Consider the following 15,709-nt stretch of genomic DNA (forward strand, 5'->3'; position numbering starts at 1 on the left):
CTCCTGCCCTAATGCCTCCTTATATCGCTCGGAGTCAAATTTTTATGATAACGCTCCTGTAAAGTGCTGTGGGATGTTTTACTACATTAAAGGCACTATATAAATGCAGGTTGTCGTTACTGAGGTGTTATGTACAGGCCACGGCCCTTCTTGTTCCTTTGAGGATTTGCTTCCTGTGAGGCAGGAAATGTGATTCCCAACCAGACTCAGACCACAAAGCCATTTCCTGCAATGCTGGTTTAATATTTATATAACTCCTGACACTGAACAATCCAGTAACTGCCAGCTCAATGTGATTCCCAGCTAATATCTACTGAAAGGTAAAAAGAACTTGCATTTATATAGTGTCTTACATGACCTCAGGATGTCCCAAAAGCTCTTTACAGCCAATGAAGTACTTTTGAAGTGTAGTCACTGTTGCAAAGTAGGAAATGTGGCAGCCAAATTGCGCACAGCAAGTTCCCACAAACAGCATTGAGATAATGACCAAATAGTCTGTTTTTTAGTGATGTTGGTTGAGGGATAAATATTGACCAGGACACTGGGGAGAACTCCCCTGCTCTTCTTCAAAATAGTGTCATTGGATCTTCTACCTGAGAGGGCAGATAAGGCGTCAGTTTAATGTCTCAGCACTGGTGTCAGCCTAGGTTTTGCGCTCAAGTCTCTTGGAGTGGGATTTGAACCACACCACCTTCTGACTCAGAGATTAGAGAGAACTACTCACTGAGCCAAGGCTTACAACTTTGAGACTAACTTGCACGGTCAGCTCTCAGGCTTGGGCAGAACATTCTGTTACTGCTTCAGGAAAAAGCTTCTGGTTCCTGCTTTTTTTGTGTGTGTGTAAATTGATTGTTCATGGCACAAATTCAAGAAAATATGTTGTCATGTTTAAACGGGAAAGGTAGTGTTTTGATTGGGCAACGGGGGGCTGCCAGTATTCGGATTGCAACATGCTCCAAGGCTCCTATAAATATCGCTGCTGCTGCCTGGGTCTCTGCAACACAACAGCAGCCGACAGAGCAAGGGAGAGGATGGCAGCCCTCGCCACCTTGATCTTCATCGCTGTCAATCTGATTGGATCCTTTGGCGCTGCACCGCAGGGCTGCAAGATGCTCAAACCCAAAAAGATCGACCTGAAGAGTCCGATGGTAAGTCAAGCGGAAACCTGACGGGATTTTAACTTGAACAGAAAAGAAAAGAAAGATTTGCATTTATATAGCACCTTTCACCACCTCAGGACATCCCATAGTGCTTTACAGCCAATGAAGTACCTTTTTGAAATGTTATAATGTGGGGAAACACAGCAGCCAATTTGCGCACAGCAAGATCCCACAAACAGCAATGTGATAATGACCAGATAGTCTGTTTTTAGTGATGTTGGTTGAGGGATTAATATTGGACAGGACACCGGGGAGAACTCCCCTGCTCTTCTTCAGAAGAGTGCCATGGGGGTCTTTTACGTCCACCTGTGGGGGCAGACGGGGCCTCGGTTTAGCGTCTCATCCAAAAGACAGCACCTCCGACCGTGCAGCACTCCCTCAGTACTGCACTGGGAGTGTCAGCCTGGATTATGGGCTCAAGTCTCAGAAGTAGGGACTCAAACCCACCACCTTTTAGACTCAGAGGCAAGAGTGCCGCCCACTGAGCCACAGCTGGCACCTATGTGGAGTGATGTTATGCCTTTTTCATATATCTGAAGATTGCTAAGACACCTAACGTGCAGGCCCAGGCTGTGACTCTGTCCCTACCCGCTCCCCAACATGTTGGGGAAATCTGGTGAATTGGGATGGATTTCAGGAACTCTTTCGTTCTGCCACAAGGTGACACTGGCACAACTTTACAAACTTTGGGCTTGAAATAACTTTACTTTCTCCCCCTGCACTTCTCTCTCCTGAAGATGTCACAATTTCATGAGCGAGCTCAGCTCACCAATTCTTCGCTCGTTCTTCTTGTGTCAGCCCAGGCAACCTCAGGAAGGACATATTGGCCTTGGAGGGGGTGCAGCGCAGATTCACCAGAAAATTATATCGGGGATTAAAGGGTTAAATTAGGAGACCAGGTTGCAAAAACTTGGCTTGTATTCATTTGAGTTTAGAACATGGACGGGTGATCTGATCGAGGTGTTTAAAATGTTAAAAGGATTCGATAGGGTAGATACAGAGAAACTATTTCCTCTGGTGGGGAAATCAAGAACGAGGGGGCACAATCTTAAAATTAGAGCCAGGCCAGTTGGGAGGGAAATCAGGAAGCACTTTTTCACACAAAGGGTGGTGGAAATCTGGAATTCTCTCCCCCAAAAAGCTGTGGATGCTGGGGGTCAATTGGAGCTTTCAAGACCGAGATCAATAGATTTTTGTTGGGTGAGGGTATCGAGGGATACGGAGCAAATGGAGTTGAGGAACAGGTCAGCCGTGATCTAACTGAATGGCGGAACAAGCTCGAGGGGCTGAATGGCCTCCTCCTGTTCCTATGAGTATTAACAGGCTATTCGACTGTCAATGCTTTCCAAACCAAGCCTGATCCTGCCCTCACCTGATGTCCATGCACACACCTGGACTAATAATCCAGAGAACGAATCCCACCACCGCAGTTTGAGAATTTAAAGTCAGTTTTAAAAATCTGAAAATATAAAAAGCTGGTCTCAGTAAAAGTGACCATGAAGCTGTCGGATTGTCGTCAAAACCCAATGTGCTCACCAATGTCCTTTTAGGGAAGGAAACCTGCCGTCTTTACCCGGTCTGGGCCTTTATGTGACTCCAGTGACTCTTAACTGCCCTCTGAAGGGGCCACAGTAAGACAACTAGGGATGGGCAATAAATGCTGGTCTTGCCAGCGACGCCCACATCCCAAGAATGAATTAAACAAATACTCACCCCGCAGACTGTGGAAGTCACTGGATTGAAATCAGGAGCAGGAATTCCTGGCTGATTTTTCCCTCCTCCCACCCCAAAGACACTGTCGCTGATCTGTGGGGCTCGAGCTGAGTTCAGCTCCTGGTCTGTGTGATTCAGTATCACATCACATGAAAAGTATTTAGCTCAGTTAGTGCTTTTCTGGCCTCGAATGCTCACTTTGCCAAATCAAAGTGATTTCTCCAGCGGCGCAGACGGTGAGGAGCCGGAGGGGAGAAGACCCATGGGACCAGTCCTGCCAAACTCTGTATGAGCTGGGGCGAGAACAGGGCCGCACTGTAAGGAAATGGTGAATGATATTGCTCTGCTATCTCGGCACTATGGGCCCTCTGAGTACGTACAGGTGAATAATTTACACACTCGGTAAGAACAGTCAGTCCTGCAGTTTACCTTCAATTAAAATGCAAAACACCTCCCGACTGCTGCCTCAATTCATGCAGTTTTGAATTAATGAATTACATGAATCAGGCTGGATTTGTATTTGGTTCAAAACAAAGGAAGAATTCAGTCGTTTCACTCTCCTGGCAAAGGTTTTCCAGCTCTCAGATGGGGCTTTAGAAAAAGTATTTAGCTCAGTTAGTGCTTTTCTGGCCTCGAATGCTCACTTTGCCAAATCAAAGTGATTTCTCCAGCGGCGCAGACGGTGAGGAGCCGGAGGGGAGAAGACCCATGGGACCAGTCCTGCCAAACTCTGTACCCCTGCCCTTTGAATCTGATCTTAGAAAGAAAAAGAAAGAACTTGCATTTATATCGCGCCTTTCAGAGCCTCAGGACATCCCAAAGCACTTTACAGCCAATGAAGTACTTTTTTGAAGTGTAGTCACTGTTGTAATGTAGGAAACGCGGCAGCCAGTTTGCGCACAGCAAGATCCCACAAACAGCAATGTGATAATGACCAGGTAATCTGTTTATTTCGTGATGTTGGTTGAGGGATAAATGTTGGCCAGGACACCGGGGAGAATTCGGGTACACCGAGCAAAGGAGAGGAGTTTCCTGTGAAGATGGAAGGGAGATTCACAACAAGTTACTCACAGGCCCTATAGAGTGGCATCTGTCTGGGCTTGGGCAGTAGACCGAGCGTCAGCCTTGGCTCAGTGGGTGGCACTCATACCTCTGAGTCAGTACGTTGCGGGTTCAAGTCCCACTCCCGAGACTTAATCACGTAATCCAGGCTGTCACTCCAGTGCAGTACTGAGGGAGTGCTGCACTGTCGGAGGTGTCGTCTTTCAGATGAGCCGTTAATCCAAGGCCTCATCAGCCCTCTCAGGTGGATGGAAAAGATCCCACAGCATTATTTCAAAGAAGAGCAGGGGAGTTCTCCCTGGAGCCCTGGCCAATATTCATCCCTCAACCAACACCTTATCACATTGCTGTTTGTGGGAGCTTGCTGTGAGCAAATTGGCTCCTGCGTTTCCTACATTACAACAGTGACTCCACTTCATTGGCTGTAAAGCACTTTGGGACGTCCTGTATAAATGCAAATCTTTCTTTCTTTGCTGGTTGTGTTGCAGAATCTGTGTGACGTGCCCCCAAGTGTTTATTAAAAGAAACATTGAAAGACCTTCAACACTCACAAGGTCCATTTACAATGATGGCTTTTTAATCTTCTTCACCTCCAACAGTTCTCTGGCAAGTGGTACTTACTTCGCTGGGCTACACAATATGAGCCGTATCGAAAGGAATACGGCCAGATAGACAACGCATTCTTTATAAACTCTCCCATTGTCCGAATGAACAAGATACTCATGAAAGGCTACATGAGAATGTAAGTCCTCGGTGGCTGATTTTTGCTTCCATTTCTTTTATAAATGTTCTATTTTGATGCTGATGAGTGGGTCAAAGGCAACGGAGACCTGTGAGTACATGGGAACAGGAGGAGGCCATTCAGCCCCTCGAACCTGTTACATGGGAACAGGAGGAGGCCATTCAGCCCCTCGAGCTTGTTACATAGGAACAGGAGGAGGTCATTCAGCCCCTCGAACCTGTTACATAGGAATAGGAGAAGGCCATTCAGCGCCCTCGAGCCTGTTACATAGGAACAGGAAAAGGCCATTCAGCCCCTCAAGCCTGTTACATAGGAACAGGAAAAGGCCATTCAGCCCCTCGAGCCTGTTACATAGGAATAGGAGAAGGCCATTCAGCCCCCTTGAGCTGTTACATAGGAACAGGAGGAGGCCATTCAGCCCCTCAAGCCTGTTACATAGGAACAGGAGGAGGCCATTCAGCCCCCTCAAGCCTGTTACATAGGAATAGGAGAAGGCCATTCAGCCCCTCAAGCCTGTTACATAGGAATAGGAGAAGGCCATTCAGCCCCTCAAGCTGTTACATAGGAACAGGAGGAAGCCATTCAGCCCCTCAAGCCTGTTACATAGGAATAGGAGAAGGTCATTCAGCCCCCTCGAGCTGTTACATAGGAGCAGGAGTAGGCCATTATGCCCCTCAAGCCTGTTACGCCATTCAATTAGATCATGGCAGATCTGTATCTTAACTCCATCTACTCGCTTTGTTATCGTAACCCTTAATACTCTTGCCTAACAAAAATCTATCAATATCAGTTTTGACATTATCAATTGACCCCCAGACTCAACAGCTTTTTGGAGGAGAGAGTTCCAGATTCCCACTACCCTCTGCATGAAGAAAAATAAAATTACCTGACTGGGAATCAAACCCCGGCCACAGCAGTAAGAGCACCCGAATCCTGACCACTAGACCACCAGGCAAGGCAAAAGTAGAACAGTTCTGGTCTCCATATTATAAAAAGGATATCGAGGCACCGGAGAGGGTGCAAAAAAGATTTACTAGGATGGTACCAGAACTGAAGGATTAGGAATCAGGAAAGATTGAGGAGACTGGGGCTCTTTTCTCTCGAAAAGAGAAGAATGAGGGGTGACCTGATTATGGAAGGGTTTGATAGGGTAGACGTAGAGAAGGTGTTTCCACTTTTGGGGGAGATCAGAACTAAGGGCCATAAATATAAGATAGTCACGAATAAATCCAATAGGGAATTCAGGAGAAACTTCTTTACCTAGAGCGTGGTGAGAATGTGGAACGTGGAGTACAAGGAGTAGTTGAGGCGACTAACATAGATGCATTTAAGGGGAAGCGAGATAAACACATGAGGGAGAAAGGAATAGAAGGTTATGCAGATAGGGTGAGATGAAGTAGGGAGGGAGGAGCCATGAGTGGAGCATAAACACCAGCATGGACTTGTTGGGCCGAATGGCCTGTTTCTGTGCTGTACGTTCTATGTAATTCCATGTAAGGCAAGGCTGAGCCTCAACTAGGGGTCGTGCCCCTTTGCTGCTCAAAATCCAGTTTGGAAAAGGACCGGCCCTTGTTTCTCAGAGCTCTATGGGAATGGAATCCACAACATCTGGTTTTTCACAAGGTTGTATCAAGGGTCTTACACCAGAAATGTCAACTTACCTTTTCTTTCTTCTCAGATGTTGGCCGACCTGCTGTGTAGTTCCGGCACTTTTCTGTCCTTATCTCAGGAGCGTTTGGTTTATTAAAGATTTGCAAAGAATTTCCCATCAGATGCAAAGATAAACCTCAGGACTTCAAGCCATATCCACTGTGAACTTGGCAAAAGGGCCTCCCAGTCTTTGCACAGATTGGCACTCCAATAGAATCATAGAATCATACATCACAGAAGGAGGCCATTCGACCCATCGTGCCTGTGCCGGCTCTTTGAAAGAACTGTCCAATTTAGACCCACTCCCCTGATCTTTCCCCATAACCCTGCAATTTTTTTCCTTTTCAAGTATTTATCCAATTCCTTTTTGAAAGTTATTGTTGAATCTGCTTCCACCGCCCTTTCAGGCAACGCATTCCAGATCATCATAACTCGCTGCGTAAAAAAAATTCTCCTTATCTCCCCTCTGGTGCTTTTGCCAATTATCTTAAATCTGTGTCCTCTGGTTACCGACCCTCCTGCCAGTGGAGACGGTTTCTCCCCATCTACTCAATCAAAACCCCTCAGAATTTTGAACACCGCTATTAATTCTCTCCACAACCTTCTCAGCTTTAAGCAGAACAACCCAAAAAGGGGCACTTAGTGTGGTGCTTATGTTACTGGACTAGTAATCCAGAGGATGCAAGTTCACATCTCACTGTGGTGGTTTGAGAATTTGAATTCTGTTTTAAAAATCTGAAAATAAAAAGCTGGTATCTGTCAGATTGTCATAATAACCCAACTGGTTCACTAATGTCCCTTTAGGGAAAGAAACCTGCCGTCCTTATCCAGTCTGGGCCTATATGTGACTCCAATCCCACACCAACTTGGTTAACTCTTAACTGCTCCCTGAAGCTATTCAGTTGTAACCAGTGATGGGATATGATTGATTTATTGGCACTCCAATCTTCCACCTAAGGGTGAAGGGGTGCATCAACTCAATACTGGCGCATCCATCGGGGGCAGAGGGGAGGGGAGGGTCTCTCAACAGTGGAGCATTCCATCTCCTAAGAGGGGAGTGGGGAGGTGTTTGAAAACAGTGGAACTAAGGGGGAAAGAGAGGAAACAACATGGCAGCAGTGTTAAAGAGAACATCAGTGGTGAATGATTTAATGATTTGCCAGCAACGTAGAGATAATGTCACCATAAGTTCTTGTATGGACAATAATTCCTTTTTCACTTCACCTAGAGGAGACAAATGTATCTCTGAGATGGAGGCCTACCGTTTATCAAATAACGGCCTGGAGTTTACCTGTGAACGTAAGTACCTCACATAAGACTGAAGCAAAAAAAAAAATCGACCTATTCGATTGCAACTGCAGCAACTTTCATTTATACGTTTCATTTATTCATTTAACATCGAAAATGCCCCAGAGATCCCCACAGAGGGGGGAAAGAGTAAACACATAAATGAAAGGAGCAGGCCATGGTCGGTGACTGAAAACTGCTTCTCGAAGAGTTGGTTTTTTAAGGCAGAGTAGAAAGGCAGACGGGTTCAGTGAGGGGCTTCCAGAGAGTGGGGCCCAAGCAACTAAAGGCATTCCCACCAACGGTGATGTGAAAGGGGAGGAGGGGGGAGAGGGGGTGGGGGATGGAGGGCAGAAAGCCAGAGTTGGAGAACTGAAACGTGCAGGAGGAGGTCTGAGACTGGAGGAGTTTGAGAGGATTTGAAGATGGAAATGAGCATTTTAAATTGAATAGGGAGCCCATGTAGACGGGCAGGGGGTGGGAGGGTGAGCAGGACTAAGTGCAGGATAGGAGATCAGTTTACGGCAGGCAGAGCATGGAAGGCCGTTTGAAAGATCAAGTTTGACATGACATAAACGTTGCTACAGATTTTAGCGGTGGTGAGGTGATGCGTACACACATATACACACACACACAACACACACATATACACACACACAACATACACATATACACACACCACACACACATATACACACAACACACATACCACACACATACACACACATGTACACACAACACACATACCACACATACATATACACACAACACACACATACACACAACACACACCACACACACATATACACACACCACACACATACACACAACACACAGCACACACATATACACACACACCACACACACATACAGACACAGACCACACACACCACTCAAGCTTACACCACGCACACACATATATACACATACCACATATACACACATACATATGCACATGCATTCACATGCACATATATATATATATATACACACACACGTACGTACACACGTACATGCATATACACACACACCACACATACACACACCACATACCCATATACACACCTTTACACACACATATAAACAAACACACACATTCTTCCAGCAGGGTTTCTGAACAGTACAGAGGAGCAGGAACCCTGCCAATCTGTCCCTGGTCCTACCCGGGACTGTGCTGTGGATCAGCGAGCCCGTGCTATTGCAAAACGCCGGTTAGAACGCTGACACACCGAGCTGCCCAGCAAGTTAAGCGGGTGGGGGCCAGAAGGGGAGGCAATTCATCCAATTGTAATGGGAGAGAGCCAGAGAAAATCTGGGACTACGAATTATTCCGGAGTCCCAGTGACGACCTGAAAACCTCACACCTCACACCGTCGCTCGAGAACACTCCATTCGAGGCGTAAAGTGGGATGTCCAAGCTGCCCCCTTCAGTCCTGGGTAGTTCACAGCCCAGAGACATTAGAATCATAGAATCATACCGCATAGACGGAGACCATTCGGCTCATCGTGCCTGTGCCAGCTATCCAATTAGTCCCACTCCCCCGCTCTTTCCCCATAGCTCTGCAAAATTTTCCCCTTCAAGTATTTATCCAATTCCCTTTCGAAAGTTATTATTGAATCTGCTTCCACCGCCCTTTCAGGCAGCGCATTCCAGATCATCACAACTCGCTGCATAAAAAAATATTGTCCTCATCTCCCCTCTGATTCTTTTGCCGATCACCTTGAATCTGTGTCCTCTGGCCACTGACCCTCCCACCACTGGAAACAGTTTCTCCTTATTTACTCGATCAAACCCCTTCATGATTTTGAACACCTCTATCAAATCTCCCCTTAACCTTCTCTGCTCTAAGGAGAACAATTCCAGCTTCTCCAGTCTCTCACTGAACCGAGCCGAATTTATATATTGCATTATGGAGGAATTCATCCCCCTGAGAGAAAAAAACAGAAACTTTCGAACTTATTCCTGATCGTTGTTTGTTATCCGGGAGTTTGACAAATCAATGAAGTAATTGTCCTCTTTATTTTGCAGCCAAGCCCTACATGGTGATCCGAATTCTCAACACGAAGATTCAAAATTGCCTGCTTTTTCACACTCAGGAGAAGCGGGAAGGCAAAACGTACAACTCAATCTCCCTCTACAGTGAGTGCTGGGGGTCGGCCAAGTTATCGGGTAAACTTAGTGGGCCCAGATTTTCTCCACCCCCAAACACGCACGGGTAATTGGAGCACATCTCTGGAAGGGCCAAGACTTTCAGCCAACGCAGAGAATCACCACCACCACCCCCCCCCCCCCACTTGCCCCCCGTTGACTTTCCAGCACTGGAGGCAGGTTCTCGAACCTGGGAGGGAGTCCCCTCCAAACAGAGGCCTTGATTCTGAATACAGGGCCTTTAACGTGGCAAAACGTCCCAAGGCGCTTCACAGGAGCGTAAATCAGACAAAATTGGACACCGAGCCGCATAAGGAGATGCATTAGGACAGGTGACCAAAAGCTTGGTCAAAGAGGTGGGTTTTAAGGAGGGTCTTAAAGGAGGAGAGAGGGGAAGAGAGGTTTAGGGAGGGAGTTCCAGAACTTAAGGCCCAGGCAGCTGAAGGCACGGCCGCCAATGGTGGAGCGATTAAAACCGGGGATGCGCAAGAGGCCAGAATTGGAGGAGCGCAGAGATCGCAGAGGACCGGAGGAGGTCACAGAGGTAGGGAGGGGCGAGGACATGGAGACAGCCAGCAGAATCACCATTTTAAAAAAAAAGGTCACTGTGATTTCCCACTTGGCCTGTGTGAGGCAACACCTCTGAGCGCCTGTGCAGATCCCAGCTCCCGTGAAAGTTTTATTCTCCTTTCTGCTGGGGGGTGCCAACCCTCCAGGATTGGCCTGGAGTCTCCAAGATTTAAAGTAAATCTCCAGGGCACCGCTGGGATCAAAAACCCAGGAGAAAAATCATCGAGCCATTAAAGATTGGGCGACCAATGGCAGGAGAATGGATGCGGGGCAGTTAGAGGCAGGAGGTCGTGTGATGAATATGTCCAAACAGAGTTGGCAACCCGACCTTCTGCCCACTGTTGAATGCTTTTATCTCCTGGCAAAGGCTAGGTGCAAATGTCGAAAAACGAGTGTTTTACCTCATTAGCATAATGAGGTGTTAATTATGCTCCTCATAATTAGGAGAGGCCTCCAGAGAGTGGGGGGGAGGAGGTGCACAGAGGTGGACTGTTGCCCTCCGCCCCGATCATCATTCCACCCATGCCTGTCCCGCTGAAAAATGAGGGTGAGGGGGTGGCAGAAAGCCTAGGCCATTGGGGTCTAGAATTTCATTCCACGCAACCAACTGGTAAAATGTTGGCCAGTGACCTAACAGACCATGGCAGGGGGCCATGACTACTGTACGATACTCCAGTGGCAACCATCACTCAGTGGCAGCACTCTCACCTCTGAGTCAGAAGGTTGTGAAGGAATTTACATTTCTGTAGCGCCTGTCACAACCTCAGGAAGTCACAAAGCACTTCACAGACAATGAAGTACTCTTGAAGTGTAGTCACTGTTGTAATGTATGGAAGCATCGCAGCCAATTTATGCACAGCAAGGTCCCACAAACAGCAATGAGATAAACGACCAGATCATCTGTTTTTTAGTGATGTTGGTTGAGGGATAAATATTGGCCCCAGGACACCGGGGAGAACTCCCCTGCTCTTCTTCAAAATAGTGGCCGTGGGATCTGTTACATCCACCTGAGAGGGTAGATGGGGCCTCGGTTTAATGTCTCATCCGAAAGACGGCACTTCCGACAGTGCAGCACTCCCTCAGTACCGGCACTGGTACATCAGCATGGATGATGTGTTCAAGACTCTGGAGTGGGGCTCAAACCCACCACCTTCTGACTCAGAAGTCAGAGTGCTACCCACCGAGCCACAGCTGACGCATCTTTCAGAAGGCTGTTGGGTTTCGAGTCCCGCTCCAGAAATTGGGGCACATAATCCGGGCTGACACTCCCAGTGCCAGTACTGAGGGAGTGCTGCACTGTCGGAGGTGCCGTCGTTCGGATGAGACGTACCACCGAGCCACGGCCGACACCTGTCAATGTTTATCCATTTTTTTTTTGTAGACGAGGAGAGGGAAACAAACAGGAAATAAAAAGCGATACGATAATGAGTGGGCGTCACTCTAAGCATTTTATCTTTGACTGAAACAGGTCGGAATCCAGTCGGGAAGGAGAATGAGCTGAAGATCTTTGAAGACCAGGTTCGATGTGTGGGAATGAAGAAGGATAAAGTCTTGGTCCCTCCTCGACACAAGGTTAGCTTCCTGTTTCGGTTTCTGCCCGAAATGCTGGGAGAGTAGTTTGACCGTCGAAGTCCGAAAGCAAAGGCTTAAAGTCCATCCCATCAGCTTCCCCCCGTCCACGGTACAGATCGAAGTATTTCATTCATTGAGATTGAGCTGGTCGCTAAACGGGACCCCTGCTGTCCAGATGCGGTCTGGAATGACCATTGTTCACACGGACTGGGCGGTATTGTGCATTAGACACTCAGACCTATCACCTCTGCAACTTGAGCTCAAATCCAGGCCTGATCGATGGGATCAAAGTCTCCTCAGTCTGACTGGATCTAAGGGATGTTGCGTGTAATCAGTGTGGGGCCCACAGCACAAAAGGGTCTCTGATTCAGCAATGTTTGGTGCTACGTTAGCCTTCTCACTCAAAGGCCACAGGATGCACAACAGGAAAAATGTCATGAGCTGGTGCAGTACGGCATGCTCCTCTGTGGTGGGATTGAACAGACAGAGTTTTACTCTGTATCTAAACACTGGTGCCTGACAATGGAATGCGTTCTATTGTCCAGCACAAAACATCCTTCACACTGACGAACTCGTTTTTGGACTAGTTTTGATTGCCTAGAAAGGGATCGCAGAGGAATTTTCCAGATTTTCAAGGAGCCTCTTGACGTAATGCATAAGGCAACAGAAACTGTATGGGACAGGCTGGTCTTTTCCTGTCCGATGTTTTTGTTTGTTTGTATGTATTACGACTTTCGATTGCAGAGGTTGTTCTGGGAGCCATCACAGAAACCTTTGTATCCTGTGTCTGCAACTCGTCTGTTCCTCACGTCACCCGTGTTACAATTTGGGGGTTTTTTCTCGCTGTCTTTTACTCTCGTTTTTTTTGGGGAGGGGGGGGGGGAGAGGATTCAGCAGTCACTCCCACAGGTGAACTTTCAATCCTTCTGCCCCAGGAGTACTTTAACGACCAAAAATGTTGTTAAACGGTGACCCCGTAGTAATGACACAGCACGGATTTATCATTCGTTATTTAAATTTAACAACAAGAAGTTACATTTATACAGCACCTTTAACGTTAGCAAAACGTCCCGAGGCGCTTCACGGGAACGTAATCGGACAAAATTTGACACCGAGCCACATAAGGAGATATTAGGACAAAGAAAGAGGCAGGTTTTAAGGAGCGTCCTAAAGAAGGAGAGAGAGGTGAAGAGAGGGAGAGGTTTTGGGAGGGAATTCCAGAGCTTAGGGCCTGGACGGCTGAAGGCACGGCCGCCAATGGTGGAGCGATGGAAATCGGGGTTGGGGCGAGAGGCCAGAATTGGAGGAGCGCAGAGATCTCGGAGAGGTTGTAGGGCTGGACGAGGTCACAGAGGTAGGGAGGGGCGAGGGCCATGGAGGGATTTGAACACGAGGGTGGGAATTTTAAAATCAGGGCGTCTTCTTGAGTAAAAAATAGTCACGTTTTGTTTCCTTTATTCTGGTTTATCTTTTCCTTTTGTCACTGTCCACTGACTATCCCTCTCCGAATAATTCAAACTGACTCTCTCATTTGAACCCGCCATGCTGAGAAATACTTTCCAGAAAGCAACCGAGACCAAACAAATTTAAATAACTATTAAATTGAGAGAAAAAAAAATTACCAATTAAAGACATATTCAGACACAAGGGCCGGGAATTTCCTCGGCAAGGCATCCCACTTGCCCACCATAAGTTCTGGGGCCGAATGGTAGAGTTTCCTCCAAAGTTACGGCGACCAATCAGAAGAATCCCTGAGGAAATTCCACTGAAGCTGTTTGTATTTGAATTGAATGGCTAGGTCCCTTCCTAAGATAAAAACGGACTAAAATCTGTAAACATCTGTATCAAACTAAGCTAGGACGTGCTCTTATGCGAGTGAAGCTGGTCTTTTAACTCCTCGTGGACCTGGATTTATAAAAATTAGTACTGTTTTTTTGTCACAGCCTGTTTTTTTCTTTCCTACAGGATGAATGCAAACCACAAGACTCAGTGGAAGCCATCAAACGGAAATGAGAATGTTAACTCCCCAATAAACAGGGGCTTTGTAAAACACTGTCCAGCAACGCATTTCCAAAGTCAAGTTTCTGAACTAAAGCCAAGTTAGCAAACTGCTAGTTGTACTGTTGTAGCATTAGTCCTAAGATTACTTCTTTTTTTTCCGCAACAAAAACTGCTTTTTCCAAGTCAACCAGGAGGGTGTTCCATTTGGCATTGGACTGGATTCAGCTTTCCGCGGTGCACAGGTTCAAATGCAGCTTGATCTGATGTCAATGTGGTGTCAGGTTTACCTGTTGAAAGCAAAGGTTTCCCAAGCTATGGGCCGACTGACCTGTCTGGCTGGCACGGTGAATGCAAGAAGCAGAATCGACGCTATGGTAACCAAATCAAGTCAAAGTAGAGCAATATTGGGCGGGGTGTAAAACCGGAGTCCCACCTGAACCCGTGGGATTCCCGCCCAGCCAGTTAGGTTAAAATTGCCCCCCGTTATTTGCATTTAATTAACAGCCATTGTTTGAAGTGTGTTGGATAGAGGATGCGGCACTATTACCCATGTGATATCTCCCAGCTGTCTGGGATCCTACTTAAACAGTGGGGAATTTTAAAGGAAGGGAAGGTTTCAGTGAGCCGGACGGGGCGAAAGAACCTTGGCGGGAGATGGGGAGAATTTTTTTTACGCAGCGAGTTATTATGATCTGGAATGCACTGCCTGAAAGGGTAGTGGAAGCAGATTCAACAGTAACTTTCAAAAGGGATTTAGATATATAGAATCATAGAATCATTACAGCACAGAAGGAGGCCATTCGGCCCATCAAGTCTGTGCAGGCTATGCTTGAAAAGGAAAAATTTGGAGGGATATGGGGAAAGAGCAGGGGGAGTGGAACTAATTGGTTAGCTCTCAAAGAGCCAGCACAGGCACGATGGACTGAATGGCCTCCTTCTGTGCTTTAAGATTCTATGTTATAGCGCTGAGTCTAGGCAGCTGAGTACTGTGATTTTGGCCTCGGAGTCAACAAGAACTGGACAGAAAAAGAAAGATAATCGGCATAGAAGGAAGAGGCAGCGAGAAAGGGAAATGGTCAATAGGTTAGGAGAGGAACTAAAGAAAAATGGGAGAGAGCAGGAAACAGAGGAACTCAGAGAGGGTTTTGACTTATCATAACTTTGAAGGTTTTTTTTTAATATTTGCACCTGTTTAAGTTTCTGCAGCAGTTTATTGTTGGTGTTTATTAGTTTGTGTTTTTTGTTTTTTGGCGTGAGATTTGAATAAAGAATGACGATAAGTTTAACACCTGGTCATGTGATCGTTGTGATGCTTGTCCTCCATTTTAATACATCAGGCAGCTGATCGTAGAATCATAGAATGATACAGCAGAGTAGGAGGCCATTTGGCCCATCGTGCCTGTGCCGGCTCTTTGGAAGAGCTTATCCAATTAGTCCCACTCCCCCTGCCTTTCCCCATAGCCCTGCAAAATGTTCCCTTTCTAGTATTTATGAAACCAGGAATGTGATAATTAGATACAATTATGCTCAACTTAAATCCAAATTATATTGTGATCCATGACTATCAGGATGCCATTTGTTGTCAGTTATTGATCTAATCTTCACAGAATATAGGAAATATATGGAGATGCCATTGTGTGCAATAAGCAATGACTCATTCTCTCTTGCTTAATATAGCCTGATCTGATTACAATGTGGCACAATTATATTCACTTCCACATTCATCTGTCAATATCTCTCATATGGTAATAAAGCTTTGTCTGTGTTAGCCAGTTATTTGTGTGTATATATTTACTGAGTGTG

At 46.5% G+C, this 15,709-nt stretch overlaps 1 protein-coding gene across 1 annotated transcript; it reads left to right on the forward strand.

The window, feature by feature from the left end:
* Positions 1-935: 935 nt before the first annotated feature.
* Positions 936-15,192, forward strand: LOC137300668 (alpha-1-acid glycoprotein-like). Its single transcript, XM_067969901.1, has 6 exons — positions 936-1,148; positions 4,535-4,677; positions 7,556-7,626; positions 9,644-9,754; positions 11,802-11,905; positions 13,871-15,192. The coding sequence occupies exons 1-6, from the start codon at positions 951-953 to the stop codon at positions 13,916-13,918; spliced, it is 675 nt and encodes a 224-aa protein (XP_067826002.1). The 5' UTR covers positions 936-950; the 3' UTR covers positions 13,919-15,192.
* The last annotated feature ends 517 nt before the right edge of the window (positions 15,193-15,709 follow it).

The sequence above is a fragment of the Heptranchias perlo genome, chromosome 31 (assembly GCF_035084215.1).
Source record: "Heptranchias perlo isolate sHepPer1 chromosome 31, sHepPer1.hap1, whole genome shotgun sequence".
Taxonomy (NCBI): domain Eukaryota; kingdom Metazoa; phylum Chordata; class Chondrichthyes; order Hexanchiformes; family Hexanchidae; genus Heptranchias; species Heptranchias perlo.

Bases quoted from the DNA above. Each gene is read 5' to 3' on its own strand.
- LOC137300668 (XM_067969901.1), top strand. From the start codon at position 951: ATGCTCCAAGGCTCCTATAAATATCGCTGCTGCTGCCTGGGTCTCTGC. The intron at 4,678-7,555 runs GTAAGTCCTCGG...CACTTCACCTAG, and splicing joins ATGAAAGGCTACATGAGAAT to AGGAGACAAATGTATCTCTG. The intron at 11,906-13,870 runs GTTAGCTTCCTG...TCTTTCCTACAG, and splicing joins TGGTCCCTCCTCGACACAAG to GATGAATGCAAACCACAAGA.